This window comes from Diabrotica virgifera, chromosome 1 (genome assembly GCF_917563875.1).
Source record: "Diabrotica virgifera virgifera chromosome 1, PGI_DIABVI_V3a".
Taxonomy (NCBI): Eukaryota; Metazoa; Arthropoda; class Insecta; order Coleoptera; family Chrysomelidae; genus Diabrotica; species Diabrotica virgifera.
The window spans coordinates 213,992,853-214,007,570 of record NC_065443.1 but is presented as its reverse complement, the minus strand read 5'-3'; the positions used below and the strand labels follow the sequence as shown (position 1 = coordinate 214,007,570).

The 14,718-nt window shown below is 33.9% G+C and overlaps 1 protein-coding gene across 1 annotated transcript in view; it reads left to right on the top strand.

The window, feature by feature from the left end:
* Positions 1-14,328, top strand: part of LOC114325772 (T-complex protein 1 subunit beta) — a 28,061-nt gene extending 13,733 nt beyond the window's left edge. Inside the window, exons 3-4 of the mRNA XM_028273903.2 lie at positions 598-1,263; positions 13,572-14,328. Of these exons, the coding sequence (XP_028129704.1) occupies positions 598-1,263; positions 13,572-14,197 (1,292 nt within the window). The 3' untranslated portion in view covers positions 14,198-14,328. The remainder of the gene's footprint in view (positions 1-597; positions 1,264-13,571) is intronic.
* Positions 14,329-14,718: the final 390 nt, after the last annotated feature.

Below are 14,718 nucleotides of genomic sequence, written 5' to 3'. Positions count from 1 at the left end.
AACCTAGAATTATAATAGTTGCCATTTTACCTGTTGACATTGTGAAAGTACTGTTACAATCGATTACTTTTGTGTCAAATTATTTTTATTCGCATCATTGATTGGTTATCTATTTAGAGTATTGTAATCGCCCACCAATTATAAATACATAATTCTCTAAGTTTTATGCATAATAATCACATCATTATATGTTTTTTTTCTGTCACTTCCAACTAATGTGTTTGAGAGAATTCGATAATCTATGACGCACTGAAAGAAATGTTTGGTATGAACTGTGTAATATATTTTGATAAACCTTGCTACAAACTCTAATGAAAAATGGAAATAGCTGACACTTCTGCTATTTACATTCCTTTTAACACTCTCGGGCCAAGTGTAACGTTAATGTACAGTCTGTATTGACAAGCGTGTAACATTAATGTATACTTGCAGCGTTTCACTTAAAACACTGGTATAGTTTTGGCACACGATAAAATAATTTAAAATATTATTGGCAGCGAGAGTGTTCAAGTTAGTAATATAAGATAGAATAGATAGAATATAACATATTTTTACTACTTTGTAATATTTTTCTAATAAATTGTTTATTGTTTGTAGCATCTGAACTACTTAAAGAAGCAGAAAAACTTGTAGAACAGAAAATTCACCCACAAACAATCATTGCCGGTTGGAGGAAAGCAGTAGATATTGCCAGAAAAGCTCTTCTAGAAACTGCCAAAGACAACAGCTCTGATTCAGAAAAGTTCAGAGAAGATCTGATGAACATTGCCAGAACTACACTCAGCTCAAAGATTCTTTCACAACATAAAGAATATTTTGCCAAACTGGCAGTAGATGCTGTGCTGAGATTGAAAGGTACAGGTGATTTACAATCCATCCAGCTGATTAAGAAAACTGGTGGTACTTTGGAAGATTCCTTTTTGGATGAAGGTTTTTTATTGGACAAAAAACCTGGTGTACATCAACCAAAGAGAGTAGAAAATGCAAAAATCCTGATAGCCAACACTCCTATGGACACAGATAAAATCAAAGTATTTGGTTCTCACATTAAGGTAGATTCAATGGCTAAAATTGCAGAGCTGGAATCTGCAGAAAAGGAAAAAATGAAAGATAAAGTGAACAAAATTCTTAAACATAATGCTAATGTATTTATTAATAGACAGTTGATTTACAATTATCCTGAACAATTGTTTGCTGATGCAGGAGTTATGGCTATTGAACATGCAGATTTTGATGGAATTGAAAGGCTAGCACTTGTCACAGGTGGGTTACTTAGTGTAGATAAATTATGTGTATATTTTTGTTGGTAGAATCTCTAATGTTTTGTATATTGAAAATGAAAACCAACATAAGTGAAACAAATTTTTCCTCTCTCATTTATCTATGACAAACCATACTTTTTGAATTTGTTAATTGCACCAATCTCATAACAATCAATAAATGAAGACCGGCCCGGAAAAACACCTGCAAACACCAAAATGAAATTTGTTAAATAATAACACAAAACTGTTTTGATAATATTACTCGCCAAATGTTGTGAATTTAAGTGTTGCTTACTTGTATTACTTGACTATTAATGAATTGAAATTAATGCTAATAAATAGCGTCACTAGTTTGCTTAACAGATAAAGAACGTTTTTCCACTAAAACATTACTTTATAAAAATTTGTCGCTTTCAAATGTTCCATCAGTATATGCATCTTCTTCTTCTTCTTCATGTGCCATCTCCTCTAAGAAGGTTGGCAACCATCACGGCAATTCGCACTTTCGATACCGCTGCTCTAAAGAGATCAGCAGAAGTGCAATTAAACCAAGCTCTCAAATTGTTTAACCAGGAGATGCGTCTTCTTCTGCGACTCCTTCTACCCTGTATTCTTCCTTGTATTATTAATTGTAACAAGTTATAACGCTCGCCCCTCATAACATGTCCCAGATATTGCAGTTTTCTGACTTTAATTGTATTTAAAACCTCTTTATCTTTTCCCATTCTTCTCAACACCTCGATATTCGTGACTCTATCCACCCAACTTATTCTTAATATTCTTCTGTAGGCCCATAACTCGAAGGCTTCTAATCTGTCCGAAACATCCTTCTTTAATGTCCAAGCCTCCAACCCATAGAATAATACGGAGAACATGTAGCATCTCAGAAGTCTTATCTTTAAAGAAATTGTAATGTCCCTGCTAGAGAGTACTTTTTTCAGTTTGTTGAAAGCATTTCTTGCCTGTCCTATTCTTGCTTTAATCTCTTCTGTGTACTCATTAGTTTCATTAATTATTGTACCCAAATATTTATATTTTTCAACCTTTTTAATTTGTTCTCCATGTATTGTTATGCTTTCTTGGCGCTGTTGAGCTTTTGTGATTACCATAAATTGTGTCTTTTTGTGTTTAGGGACAGTCCGTTTTCTTAGCTGACTTCTACCACTCTGTCAACCATTTGTTGTAAATCCTCAAGACATTCGGCTAATAAAATAGTGTCGTCGGCAAACCGTATGTTATTGATTGGTCGGCCATTTACTTTTATTCCCGTGGTTAGGTTTTCTAGTGCTTCCTGGATTATTTCCTCTGAATACAAATTGAACAAAGTAGGAGAAAGGACACAGCCCTGTCTGACGCCCCTCTCAATCTGTATTTCCTTTGAAAAGGCGTTGTTCTCTTTTACCACAGCGATCTGATTATAATAGATAGCACTAATGATCCTGATGTCCCTCAGTATATGCATAGACTTTCAAAATTACTTAAGCTTCTAGTTGTTACTCATAGTACAGGAGGTAAACATTGTGTTTTCATAGGAATTTTATACTAGATAAATTTTATTTGTAGCAGCTGAAAAGTGTTTGATAGTCAGCAAACTGGACATCAGTTGTCGCACCTGCAGTGGAGTTATGTGAAAGCATCAGGCTTGTTTATGTTTACTTAAAACAGTTTTTGTTTAAAACATGTTTGAAAACTAAACTAAACAAGTGTTTTTTTTTTCATTTTCTTCTCACAATCTCAAATTCATTATATAAACTTTTTAACATACATATTATTTATTTATTAATAATCGGAATACAACAAAAATTGGAATGCATACAAGAGTTAATAAAATTCTCAAAACTGTGTCAGTCTCATAGTAATCTTGTAATTAAAATAATCATCACTGATGGAATTAAGCTCTTTACATTGAAACCAACTTAGCAGTCTTGACATTGTGTAGCCGATTGTGTAGTTTGGAATGGTAAACCATATGATGAAAAGAGTCTTTCTATGTTGGCTGACGATGCAATAGCTGTGTGAAACTTGAGCAAGTTCCAATGCTGTAGTATTTATATTTTTCTTAGAATGCAACCATGCTAATGGTACTACATTTTCAATTAGATAAAAAACATATATGGTTTAAAGGGTATACACTTTGCCTGGTAATTAATAATAATTGGCAATTCTTCTGGATGATAATTTATAATGGATAATAAGTTTATTTCCACTAAAGCGATGATCAAGCCAATTTGCCAAAAAATGAGCTGGGATCAAAAGCATTTTGATCCTGGAAGCTCCTTCGTATCACTTATCAAAAATTCGCCATGTACATGTTAAAAACAACACTAAACACCACAAAACAGTAGACGTTATTGCAATAGCCAACTTGCAATGCGACTTTATAAGTAGTAAATAGTCTGGGGTTCCCCAGGCAGTAGCTCCTAATTGCAATTGAATCAGTCATTTAAAAAACGACATACAGTGGGACCTCGATTATCCGTCAGGGCACCGGACCAAGGGTATGACGGTTAATCGAGGTTAACAGAACATTAAAAAAAAATAAAAATTCATAGTACATATAACTCTCAAATTGTATTTGTATGTTTTATTTGACAATATAAGAGGGATTTATGTTAGTACAGTCGAATCAATTTGATTTAAGGCAATCGGTATATGATTCGCAAATATTTTACGGCTATCCCTACTTTTTCTGTCTTTACATGGCAAATTACGTGTAGTAAAATTCGCAGTGGTATGGATATGTAAACATTACTAGAATGTAATTCTACTTGACAATGTCATCATTAACTTTAAAGAGATGGCTTTTGAATGTTCTTGCGGATAACTGTTATTTGTAAAATTGCAAAATATTAATTCAGTTAATAAGTGTGATAAGTTTTCACTAACTATGTACATATTCAGTGATTATAATAATTTATATGTACAACAAAAACTAATACTCAGTCGAGAAAAGAGTTGAAGTGATTTTTTAATAATATATTGTTACTATGGAACGCTTACAACTTTGAACATCTTTAGCGACAAAATACTTGGATCACTGAATATATCCTAGTGTATTCTCTGCTTGTATCGTCCATAAATAATAAAAAATAAATAACTTGTTATTAAGTTCACGTCTTAAATCAATTATTTATCAAATACACTATCAATATTATTTAATCAACAACTCAAAATATTCCCGATGCCATGTCAAATATTTATAACTTTCACTGTCTTGTCATCGTATTCTATTTGATTCAGTGCGTTATATGACAAAGGTAGCGAATGTTCGATTTGGAAAATATCACCACGGACATGGTGTCCATTTTTTTCGAATCTTGAACACACTAATGAATATTTTTAAAAAATTTAAACGCAGAATGAAAGACTAAATTATTATCGAGGGCCGAAAGTCCCTTAGAATAAATAAAAAGTTTCTTTTGAATGAGATATTTGAAATTAAAAATCACACTACATTTTCTCTTAGTTTTTCACCCCTGTAACTTATTAAAACAAACATTACAGAAGTTTTCAGGGACTTTCTGCCCTCGGTTAGAACGTAATCTTTCATTCAGCGTTTAAATTTTTCAAAAATACTTATTAGTTTTCTCAGGATTCGAAAAAAATAAGCCCCCATTTAAATAGCATTGCAGCCGAAAATATGTATCCATGCCCTTAAAATATTCCGAAATCTTTGTTTGTTTTTGATTGATACTTCACATTTTACAACGGCTGAATTTCTTAATCGACGTAAAATCATCAAATCTAATAATTATTGTGCCGTGCGTTTTTATTTTCGGCTTGCGATTCTAAAAATAGAACTCTAAAATCACGGTATCATTTATCATTACCTATTTAAATTTAAATTTAATCCAGAGCCCTGAATAAGAACAAAAATTATTTCAGAGGGCTACTCACACGCCTGCCGCAGGAGCAATCTAAAGTTTTGGTCCTTAATTGCTTCCTTAAATGTGAGGTGTGTAGGCAAGCTGGAGCGATTTTCTAAATCGTCTCCTAGGCAGGGCGGCAGGGGCTCCGAACCTTCCTAGCTCCCTAGATCTGACCCTGCCGCCCTGACACTTCACGTGATTGGGACAATTTTAGTCAGTTCGTACATAATCAAAGCACTTCTCGAGCACTCATGGCCTTGTTTCTTTATTCTTTATTATTGGTGTCGCCATATCAAGGAGCTCTTCAAAGCAATCGTATTTCCATTCGCAAAAAGTTCTTAAGATCATCTACTTCCAATTGTTGCATGACATTCATGTGTATCTCCTTTTTTTCCTTTTTTGTTGGTAGAACAACGGAAAGAGTTAATGCTACACCAATTTTTTGCTGTAATGACAATATTAGCGCCATCTTCTTGATTTAGCGCGGCACAACTCACACTCACTTGCACACTGAACCTGAAGGGTAAAATAAAAAACATCCAGGGACGTGTGTAGTAAGCTTCCTAGATTGCCACATCAGTATGCGCCCTAGGTTGCCCCTGCGACAGGCGTGTGAGTAGCCCGCTTTACATAAAAAATGCGGTGGCGGCATAACTGCACGTGTATTTACATTTCAACGAATTTCGTTTGGCTTATCACAATGCTCAAACAGAATGAATTATGAATTGATGACTAAATTTTTACTTATGTAGTCAATATAACTTATGTATGGACCCTGACGTGACGGTTAATGGAGAGACGGATAATCGAGGTTCCACTGTATATCCACTAAGTACTTTTGAGAAAAACCATTTTAAATGCAATATATTGTTGGAAGGGGCTTGGTATGGTTTGTTCAACAGTAAATGGTTGAGTTCAATTAGTGTGGTCGTAAATATTATTAAATTTATCTGACCTGGCCCATTGTTAAGGTTAAGACCCACCCGGAGCGATAAGCCATCGAGGTAGACAGAGTTGGTCTTTTGCAATTAACACTGACTAGACGGTACTCCCATAATGAAGCCTGAAATAAATTTTACCTGAAACCGGGCCTTTTATACTATTATCGGTTAATCCAGATGTTTATAGTGGTAACTAATTGAACTCAAGCGTTTACTGTTAAACATACCATACTTCCTTATACAGTGCTAGTCAAAAGTCCGTACCCCCCTCGTATCTTTTGAAAGGTTATACCTATAATAGTGAAATTTGGAGGAAGGAAATAAACGGACGTAAGCTTCTTAACTAGTCATGACAGGTGATATAATTATGACAGATGACTTTACAGCGCCACTGTGACCGATAATTTTAAATGGGACCTTATGGCAAGTGATACCTCGTTTGAAAGGTATTGCAAATACCTATTCAGTCATACTAATTTTGTTTGAGTTTAAGCTAATTTTGATGAATAAATGAAATAAATATAAAATTGTAGTTTCGCATTTAATTAATAAAAATTCAAAATTCTGCATATTATGGTGGTTCCTGTTTATCTGAACCATCTCAGATAATTGAGGGGTGGTTACCCCCTACCATAAGGGTTGATGAAGTAACACTACTCACTGTAAATTCATTTATTTGTACGCTGAAGTAACTACTGTAAAGAGCTGGTGGTAAAATATTTATCCCTGTGATGTTTACCCGTTGGGATCTCAAATACCAATGACTAATCTTTACGTAATGAATTTAAAACTAAGAATGTGGAATCCCCTGTTTAATGTTTTGATATATATAAAAGTGAGAGTGTTTGTATTAAAAATGCTGTGTCGACTTGATTATAAATAAAGAATAATATTTGCTACTGCAAGCTGACCTTACATCGAAAACTGATACACTGGTGTCGTAATATGGGTCAATCATGTTTATTATAAACAAACGTATTTGTTTTACCAAGGACATTTACATATTAAAAGAATTTGTCTTGTACTTAATAAGATGATTACTAAGAGATGCAGTGTATCCCAATACATCTTCCCCTTCCCTCCAACAATTTTCTGACTACGGAAAAGGAAGAAAATTTTCTGATAGTACCACCAACTGCTTACTGCGTTTTAATCAATACAAGTTAAGTTTTTATTTCCTATAACTAATAATTAAATACAAAAAAAATGTTCATTATCAACCTTGTTCATGTTCCACTTGTCACGCACTGTGTTCTCGGATTGTAAGCATATAATCTATTCTTATGTATTTCCTTGATTTTATTGTTTTCCATTCTTAACATTGATCTTACAATTAACGTTATTTACCTCTGTTATTGTGAAGGGGCCTACATAAAGACTATTACACTTACCTTTCTCTTCCCTTTTTACCAGGACTAGGTCTCCTATTTTAAAGTGTTGTGATGTTGTTTTGGGCTTATTTTCTTCTTGCCGCTCTTTTTTGTCTTCATTGCTTCTAGTGAATTGACCTATCGTGTCTATATACGCTGTGTCCTCTGGTTTCGAAGAAGTGTCCGATATCACGACTTCTTTGACATGTGTTCTTTTCGGTTTGTTAATTTGACATTTATGACATTGTTTAACGTATTTCCTTACGTCTTTTTCCAAATTTTTCCATCTAAATCTTGTCTTTAGCTTCTTTATTAGTCTATTATTTCCTACGTGTCCTCCAAACATCGGGTGATTATGATATTCTTCTATTAATCTGTGTTTTTCTTTGTCATCTTCTATTGTTTCTGGTACTTCACATATGTATATTTCTACATTCTTCAATATTTTGTTTCCTTGTTTAATAAATTCATCTATTGTGCACAATTTAAAAATAATATCGTTTACGTATATTTTTACTTTACTTACTGCATTCTCTACCGCCAGCTTATCAAGCTGTGCCAACATTTGGTTTAAATCGAAATGATTGAATCCTGTGGCTATGCTCTTGCTGCAATTTATTTTGTTTTTGACCCTAATGCTCAGTCTTGGTGAGATTAGTTCTGCTCCAAAAGACAAAATTGGTAGTCTATGCGCCTCTAAATTATTTATTACCTTCCTTACTGTCTGTTTGGTGGCTTCTGGCTGTAGTGCGAGTTCACTTTCTGCCTTCGTTTGCCTTGATTCTTTTTCCTTTTCTCTTGCTTGAGCTCGTGTCATAGCTAATATATGGGTATTGTCTATGTATAAGTTCTTTAGTTGATGTAATGTTATTCTTGAAAGACTGTCTGCGTAGTTATTTTTCCCTGTTATATACTCTATTTCGAAATCGTATTCCTCTAAATCTAATCTGATCCTTGTAAGTTTCGAAGTTGGTTCTTTCATTGCAAATAAATGTGTTAGTGGTTTATGATCCGTTTTGACTAAAAATGTTGGTGCTCCATATAAATAACATTTGAAATGATTAATTCCCCAATGAATCGCTAGTAATTCCTTAACGATTATAGGTTTATTACATTCTCCTTTATTGAAACTTCTTGATGCGTATGCTATTGGAAGGTCTATTCCGTTATAATCTTGACTTAAAATTGCTGAACAACTCTCGTTGGATGCGTCTTTTGTTAGGATGAATTGTTTATTGAAATCTGGATATTTTAGGATCGGTGGCTTCATCAGAGATGATTTAAGCTTATTGAATGCCTTTTCACATTCTTCTGACCAAAAAAATTCTACTCCTTTTCTCGATAATCTGTTGAGTGGTCTGCATATTTCAGCAAAATTTTGAATAAAACGTCTATAATAGTTACAAAATGCTACGAATCTTTTTGTTTCTTCCGCTGTCTTAGGTGTTGGGTATTGTTCAATCGTTGCATATTTCGCTTTGTCTGGTGATACTCCTTCCTGAGAAAGATCATGTCCTAAATATGTTACTTCTCTTCTAAAAAATTGACATTTTCCTGGGTTAAGTTTCAAATTGAATTTTCGACATGTCTCGAATGTCTTTTTCAGGTTGTCTAGGTGATGTTTTTCAGATATTCCTATTACTACTATATCGTCCATGTAAAGAAATGCTTTGTCTGGTGTTAATCCTGAAAATGCTATTGACATCATTCGTGAAAAGCTATTTGGGCTTACATTTAATCCAAAAGGTAATCTGGTAAATTGAAATGCTCCATTTTCTGTGCTAAACGAAGGTTCAACTAATTGAAAGATATGCTCAAATCGAGATCCTTTTACTTCTAGTGTTGTTTCAACTTCTCCCATTGTTTGTAATTCTCCTTTAGTTACTCCTTTTATTTTCGCCTTTGTGTTTGGTTTCACATGTTCCTTCATAAAATCTTGTGAACATTTCAGTATTGAAATATCAACTCCTGTGTCTATGATAAAGGTATTTGTGTTTTCTAGGATTCCTGTTTTCATTCGTACAAAATTTGTTAGGTTTAAGTCGAAGTTGTAAATATTATATTCCACTTCTAACTGTGTACTTTCATTGTTTCGTTCATTCAAAACCCAACTGCGGGTTTTCCGGTTCCTCTTGGCTGTCCTCTAACTCCAGTAGCCTTACGTTTCTGTTACGTCCTCCTCTCTGGTTCCCTCTGTACGTTTGGTTGTTAAATTGTCTATATCCTCTGTTCGAATAGTTCCGTTGGTTTTCTGTTGCTTCTCCTTCGTTCCGTTGTCCGAAGTTATTTCTTCTTCCACTATCGTATTTGTTATGGTATCCTCTTCGGTATTGTTGCTGTCCTCTCCTGTTTTCATAATTCGTCCTATAATTGAACACTCTTCCCTGTGTGTTCTCCTCTGTCGTATCAATCGATAAAAATTTAGATACTACTTCCTGCGGTGTTGTGAAGTTACCTGCCTCCAGTATTAACTTAGCTCTATCCGTATTAAAATTTCGTTTCATTGTTGCTACAACTGTTTCCGTTGTGTATTTTTTCGCTAATTCCAATGGCATTCCTTCTGCTATGTATGCTACCTTCAACTGTTCCGCTAGTTCCTCTACTTCAGATGCGTACACTGCTGCATCTTTGTTTCCTTGCCTTTGCTAACTTGTCTATTATCGTTTTCGGATTATCGCCTCTTAATTCTTTCTTCAGTGCCGCGGCTATAAGTGGGATCGTATCCTCTGTGGTTATCAGGTTTCTAGCCTTATTGGTCAATCTTGTCTTTATTAATGTTATCGCTGTTTCTTCATGTCCTTCTGCTATTTTCCAAGTAGTTCTAATGCGTCTAAAAATGGTTGTAGTTTACCCGCGCTTCCATCGAACTCGTTGGGTAATACCTTGCTTGCGATATTCAAAAATTCGTTGATCGTCAGAGCCATGTTTAATATTTTTATATCTTGTTTTATGTCGCTTTTTCCCTCTTCTATTTCCTCATCAATTTTTTCCTCTATCTCTTCGTCACTTTTTTCCTCTTCTACTTCTTTGTCGCTTTGTTCTTCCTCTATTTCCTTGTCGATTGGCTGGTGTATTGAACTTGGAACTACTGTTCTTAAGTTTACAGCTTGAAATGAGCGTATAACTTTGTCTTCCAAAAGAATCAGAGACACGAAAGCATAAATTCGATAGTCTTACGAGGTGTAATAAATAGATATATAAAATAGTATGTCAAAAAATAGTAAAAATCTAGTAAATTGCAATAAAAATCATCATATATAATAAATGGTAAAAATAAATGATAAAAATATATGCTAGTAAATATATAAAAATCATATAAAAATGTAAAAATGTATCAATACGTCCTATAGATAACCATAATACTTGAAAAGAAAAAAAATTCCCTATAATGCCAATGAGGTAATAAAAATAGAATAGGTAAATAGGTAAACCTTAGATTATGTGTATCTTACATTACAGTTATATTACTTTATTATATGATTATACGAATCAGGACTAATATCGTGGAAATACCATAAGAATAAACAATATGGACTTACCACTTTACACGTCAATGTTCGCATCACCAAAAGTCCTCGCTGCACGTCCCATACCATTGTCCGTTTTCATGGTGTTCATCTCCATACCATGTTTCATTCAGCTCCATGTCAGGCCTGATGTCTCCATCCTTTTCTACATACCACTCTGTTTTCTAGGGTGGTCGAGGTGCAAGATCCTCAGCCATAGACGTTTTTTCCATACTCGTCCCGTTTACCAGTCCTGTGTTCTTCCCTGATCTTGGATCGCCATATGGTGGTTCCTGTTTATCTGAACCATCTCAGATAATTGAGGGCTGGTTACCCCCTACCATAAGGGTTGATGAAGTAACACTACTCACTGTAAATTCATTTATTTGTACGCTGAAGTAACTACGGTAAAGAGCTGGTGGTAAAATATTTATCCGCTGTGATGTTTACCCGTTGGGATTTCAAATACCAATGACTAATCTTTACGCAATGAATTTAAAACTAAGAATGTGGAATCCTCTGTTTAATGTTTTGATATATATAAAAGTGAGAGTGTTTGTATTAAAAATGCTGTGTCGACTTGATTATAAATAAAGAATAATATTTGCTACTGCAAGCTGACCTTGTATCGAAAACTGATACACTGGTGTGGTAATATGGGTCAATCATGTTTATTACAAACAAACGTATTTGTTTTACCAAGGACATTTAAATATTAAAAGAATTTGTCTTGTACTTAATAAGATGATTACTAAGAGATGCAGTGTATCCCAATACAGACTATATGATTACTTGTCAAAAACGTTGACGTAAAAACTACTAGAGAATTGAAAAATGTTAACTTTTTTGGCAAAAAAACCATAGGCGGACATTTGAATTTTTATTAATTAAATGCGAAACTACAATATTATATTTATTTCATTTATTCACCAAAATCAAAATCAACTAAAACCCAAAAAAAATAGTACGACTGAATAGGTATTTTGAATACCTTTCAAACGAGGTATAAGGTCCCATTTAAAATTAGCGGTCACAGTGGTTCTGTAACGTCATCTGTCACTATTACGTCACCTGTCATAACTGGTTAAGAAGGTTACGTCCGTTTATTTCCTCCCTCCAAATTTCACTATTATAGGTACAACCGTTCAAAAGATACGAGGGGGTGTACGGACTTTTGATTAGCACTGTATAATATATGCAACGCCTTCGGGTGTCAGATCAGTGTGATTTTTTTCACAAAATAGTAGACGCTGGTACAAACTCCATGAAAATGTTATAAAGATAGTTTTGACAAAATGTGGATATATGTCGTTTTTAAAATAACTGATTCAATCGGTTTTCTTATCTAATATTTAGTAGAATAATAGATCAAACATTTTCAATTAATTTTGTTTCATTTGTTTAAAACATAAAATTTAAAAACAAGAAAAAACATGTTTAAAACAAAAAACCTTTAAAATAAAAAAACGTGTGTTTTAAACAAGTTTTATTTGTTTAAAACGTACAATGTAAAAACAAAAAAAAATGTTTAAGACAAAAAGAACATTTAAAACAAAAAAAAAACATAAAGAATACATGTTTTCTTTTTCAACCCTGGAAAGCATCTAAAAGTCGTATAAAAAATTTTGTCTTCATAGTCCAGTCAGGATGAGATTTGACGTTGCATGGGGAGCGCCCCAAATTTTATTATATTAAGTTTTAGCTTGTAGGGAGCTGAGTCGTGGACTGTCACAGATGCCACCTGCGAGAAAATTAAGGCTTTCAAAATGTGGCTTTATTGTAGAAACCTGAAGATATCTTATACCGATTACGTTACTTCCCCTTTAATCTCCCTTAACAAAGAAAATATTTACTGCACGAAAAACTTTGTAAAAAAGAAATTATAGGAAATCGCATTTGAAACAATTTCAGTCCTTACCACTTTTGTCAAAAAGTTGAAAATTGCAGAGATATTGAGCAAAATCAGTTGTGTTTAAATTCAAGGTGGCAGCTAACTCAATGTGGAATTCAGTCATGATTTCAAATTTAAACTACTATCCTACTACTACACGTCCCAGGAACGCAACTCATAAATATTGGCAATATCATTTTAAAGTCGTCTACTTTAAAATGTATAATTTAAGGCTTTTAATTGTCGATATGAATGAGTCCGATTAAATTGAATTATTAGAAGAATTTGTTTTACTAAGCAACAACATTTTTGTTTAATTTATTAATATTTTGTAATTATAACGACATCCAAGGTGGAAGTCGAAACGTCAATAAAATCATTTAAGTTAAATTGTGGCTTATTTCCCCATTAGAATAGTAAATTACATAAATGCCACAAAGAAATAGCTTCAGAACAATACATTTTATATTTATAATCTCTTTTTATAAACTATTGTACATGGCAATTTCTTTATCACTGCTTTCATGTATTTGCTTATTCTACTGAATCTCTATCAAACTTTTAGTTTAAGAAACTAACAAAGCACTTCTTTCAGTACATGTTTATTCTTCACCAACATTTTTTTAACAAATACCTTATTCCTTTGATGTATAACTTGTATAATCTAGTTAATCTCCTGCCACTTGATTTGCATTTTATATCAATAATAATTTAAGTATTTCTGAATTGTAGGAGGAGAGATTGTCTCAACATTTGACCATCCAGAATTGGTAAAACTTGGAACTTGTAAGCTTATTGAACAAATCATGATTGGAGAAGATATCCTGCTCCGTTTCAGTGGTGTTGCTCTTGGGGAAGCTTGCACAATTGTTATCAGAGGTGCTACACAACAGATCATTGATGAAGCTGACCGTTCCCTTCATGATGCTTTGTGTGTATTAGCAGCCACAGTCAAAGAGAGTCGAATTGTGTATGGAGGAGGTTGCAGTGAAACCCTAATGTCCACAGCGGTATCAAGAGCTGCTGCTAACACTCCAGGAAAAGAAGCTGTAGCAATGGAAGCGTTTGCCAGAGCTTTGTTGCAGTTGCCCACAATTATTGCAGACAATGCAGGTTACGACTCTGCCCAATTGGTCAGTGAGCTTAAGGCAGCACATAACAGTGGCCAGAGCACCATGGGACTTAACATGGAAAAGGGTGAATTGGGGGATATGAAAACCTTGGGAATCACAGAATCTTTTGTTGTTAAAAGACAAGTATTAGTCTCGGCATCTGAAGCAGCTGAAATGATCTTGCGTGTTGATAATATCATCAAGGCTGCACCAAGGAGGAGAACAGAAGACAGGGGAATGTGCTAGTTAAGGAATTACTGATATTTTTATTTAAGGCTTTACTTACATATTTCGTTATAATATTGCATTATTACTGATCATTCTGCATAAGTTTTCTGCACTCATTCTTGATTTTCTAATAAAGCGACCGTTCAAAACTTGTTATTTTATTTTTGTCTATAATTTGTTGTTTATTTGGGTTTATATGACTGCGGACACTAAATCCATTCGCCATGTCTATAATTTATATTGCATTTACCTATCTGCAGAATATAGGATGGTATTTAAAACATTTGCAAAACGAATATGCTTTATAAAAGAAATTATATCTGCGAGATATAATATAATTAAATCTGCGAGAGGCGTTACTTAGGCAGGGTATATTGGGACCGTGCAAGTTCGGCAAAGCGACACCTGGTTTCTACGCTCAGCAACATTTTTCGTACTTTGAATTATATTGGCCAATTATATTAGTCCTGGTTACTGGATAATTGTCAAGGCCATAGTCCAAAAAAATAATAAGAAAAAATAAGATTCAGGTTATGTTA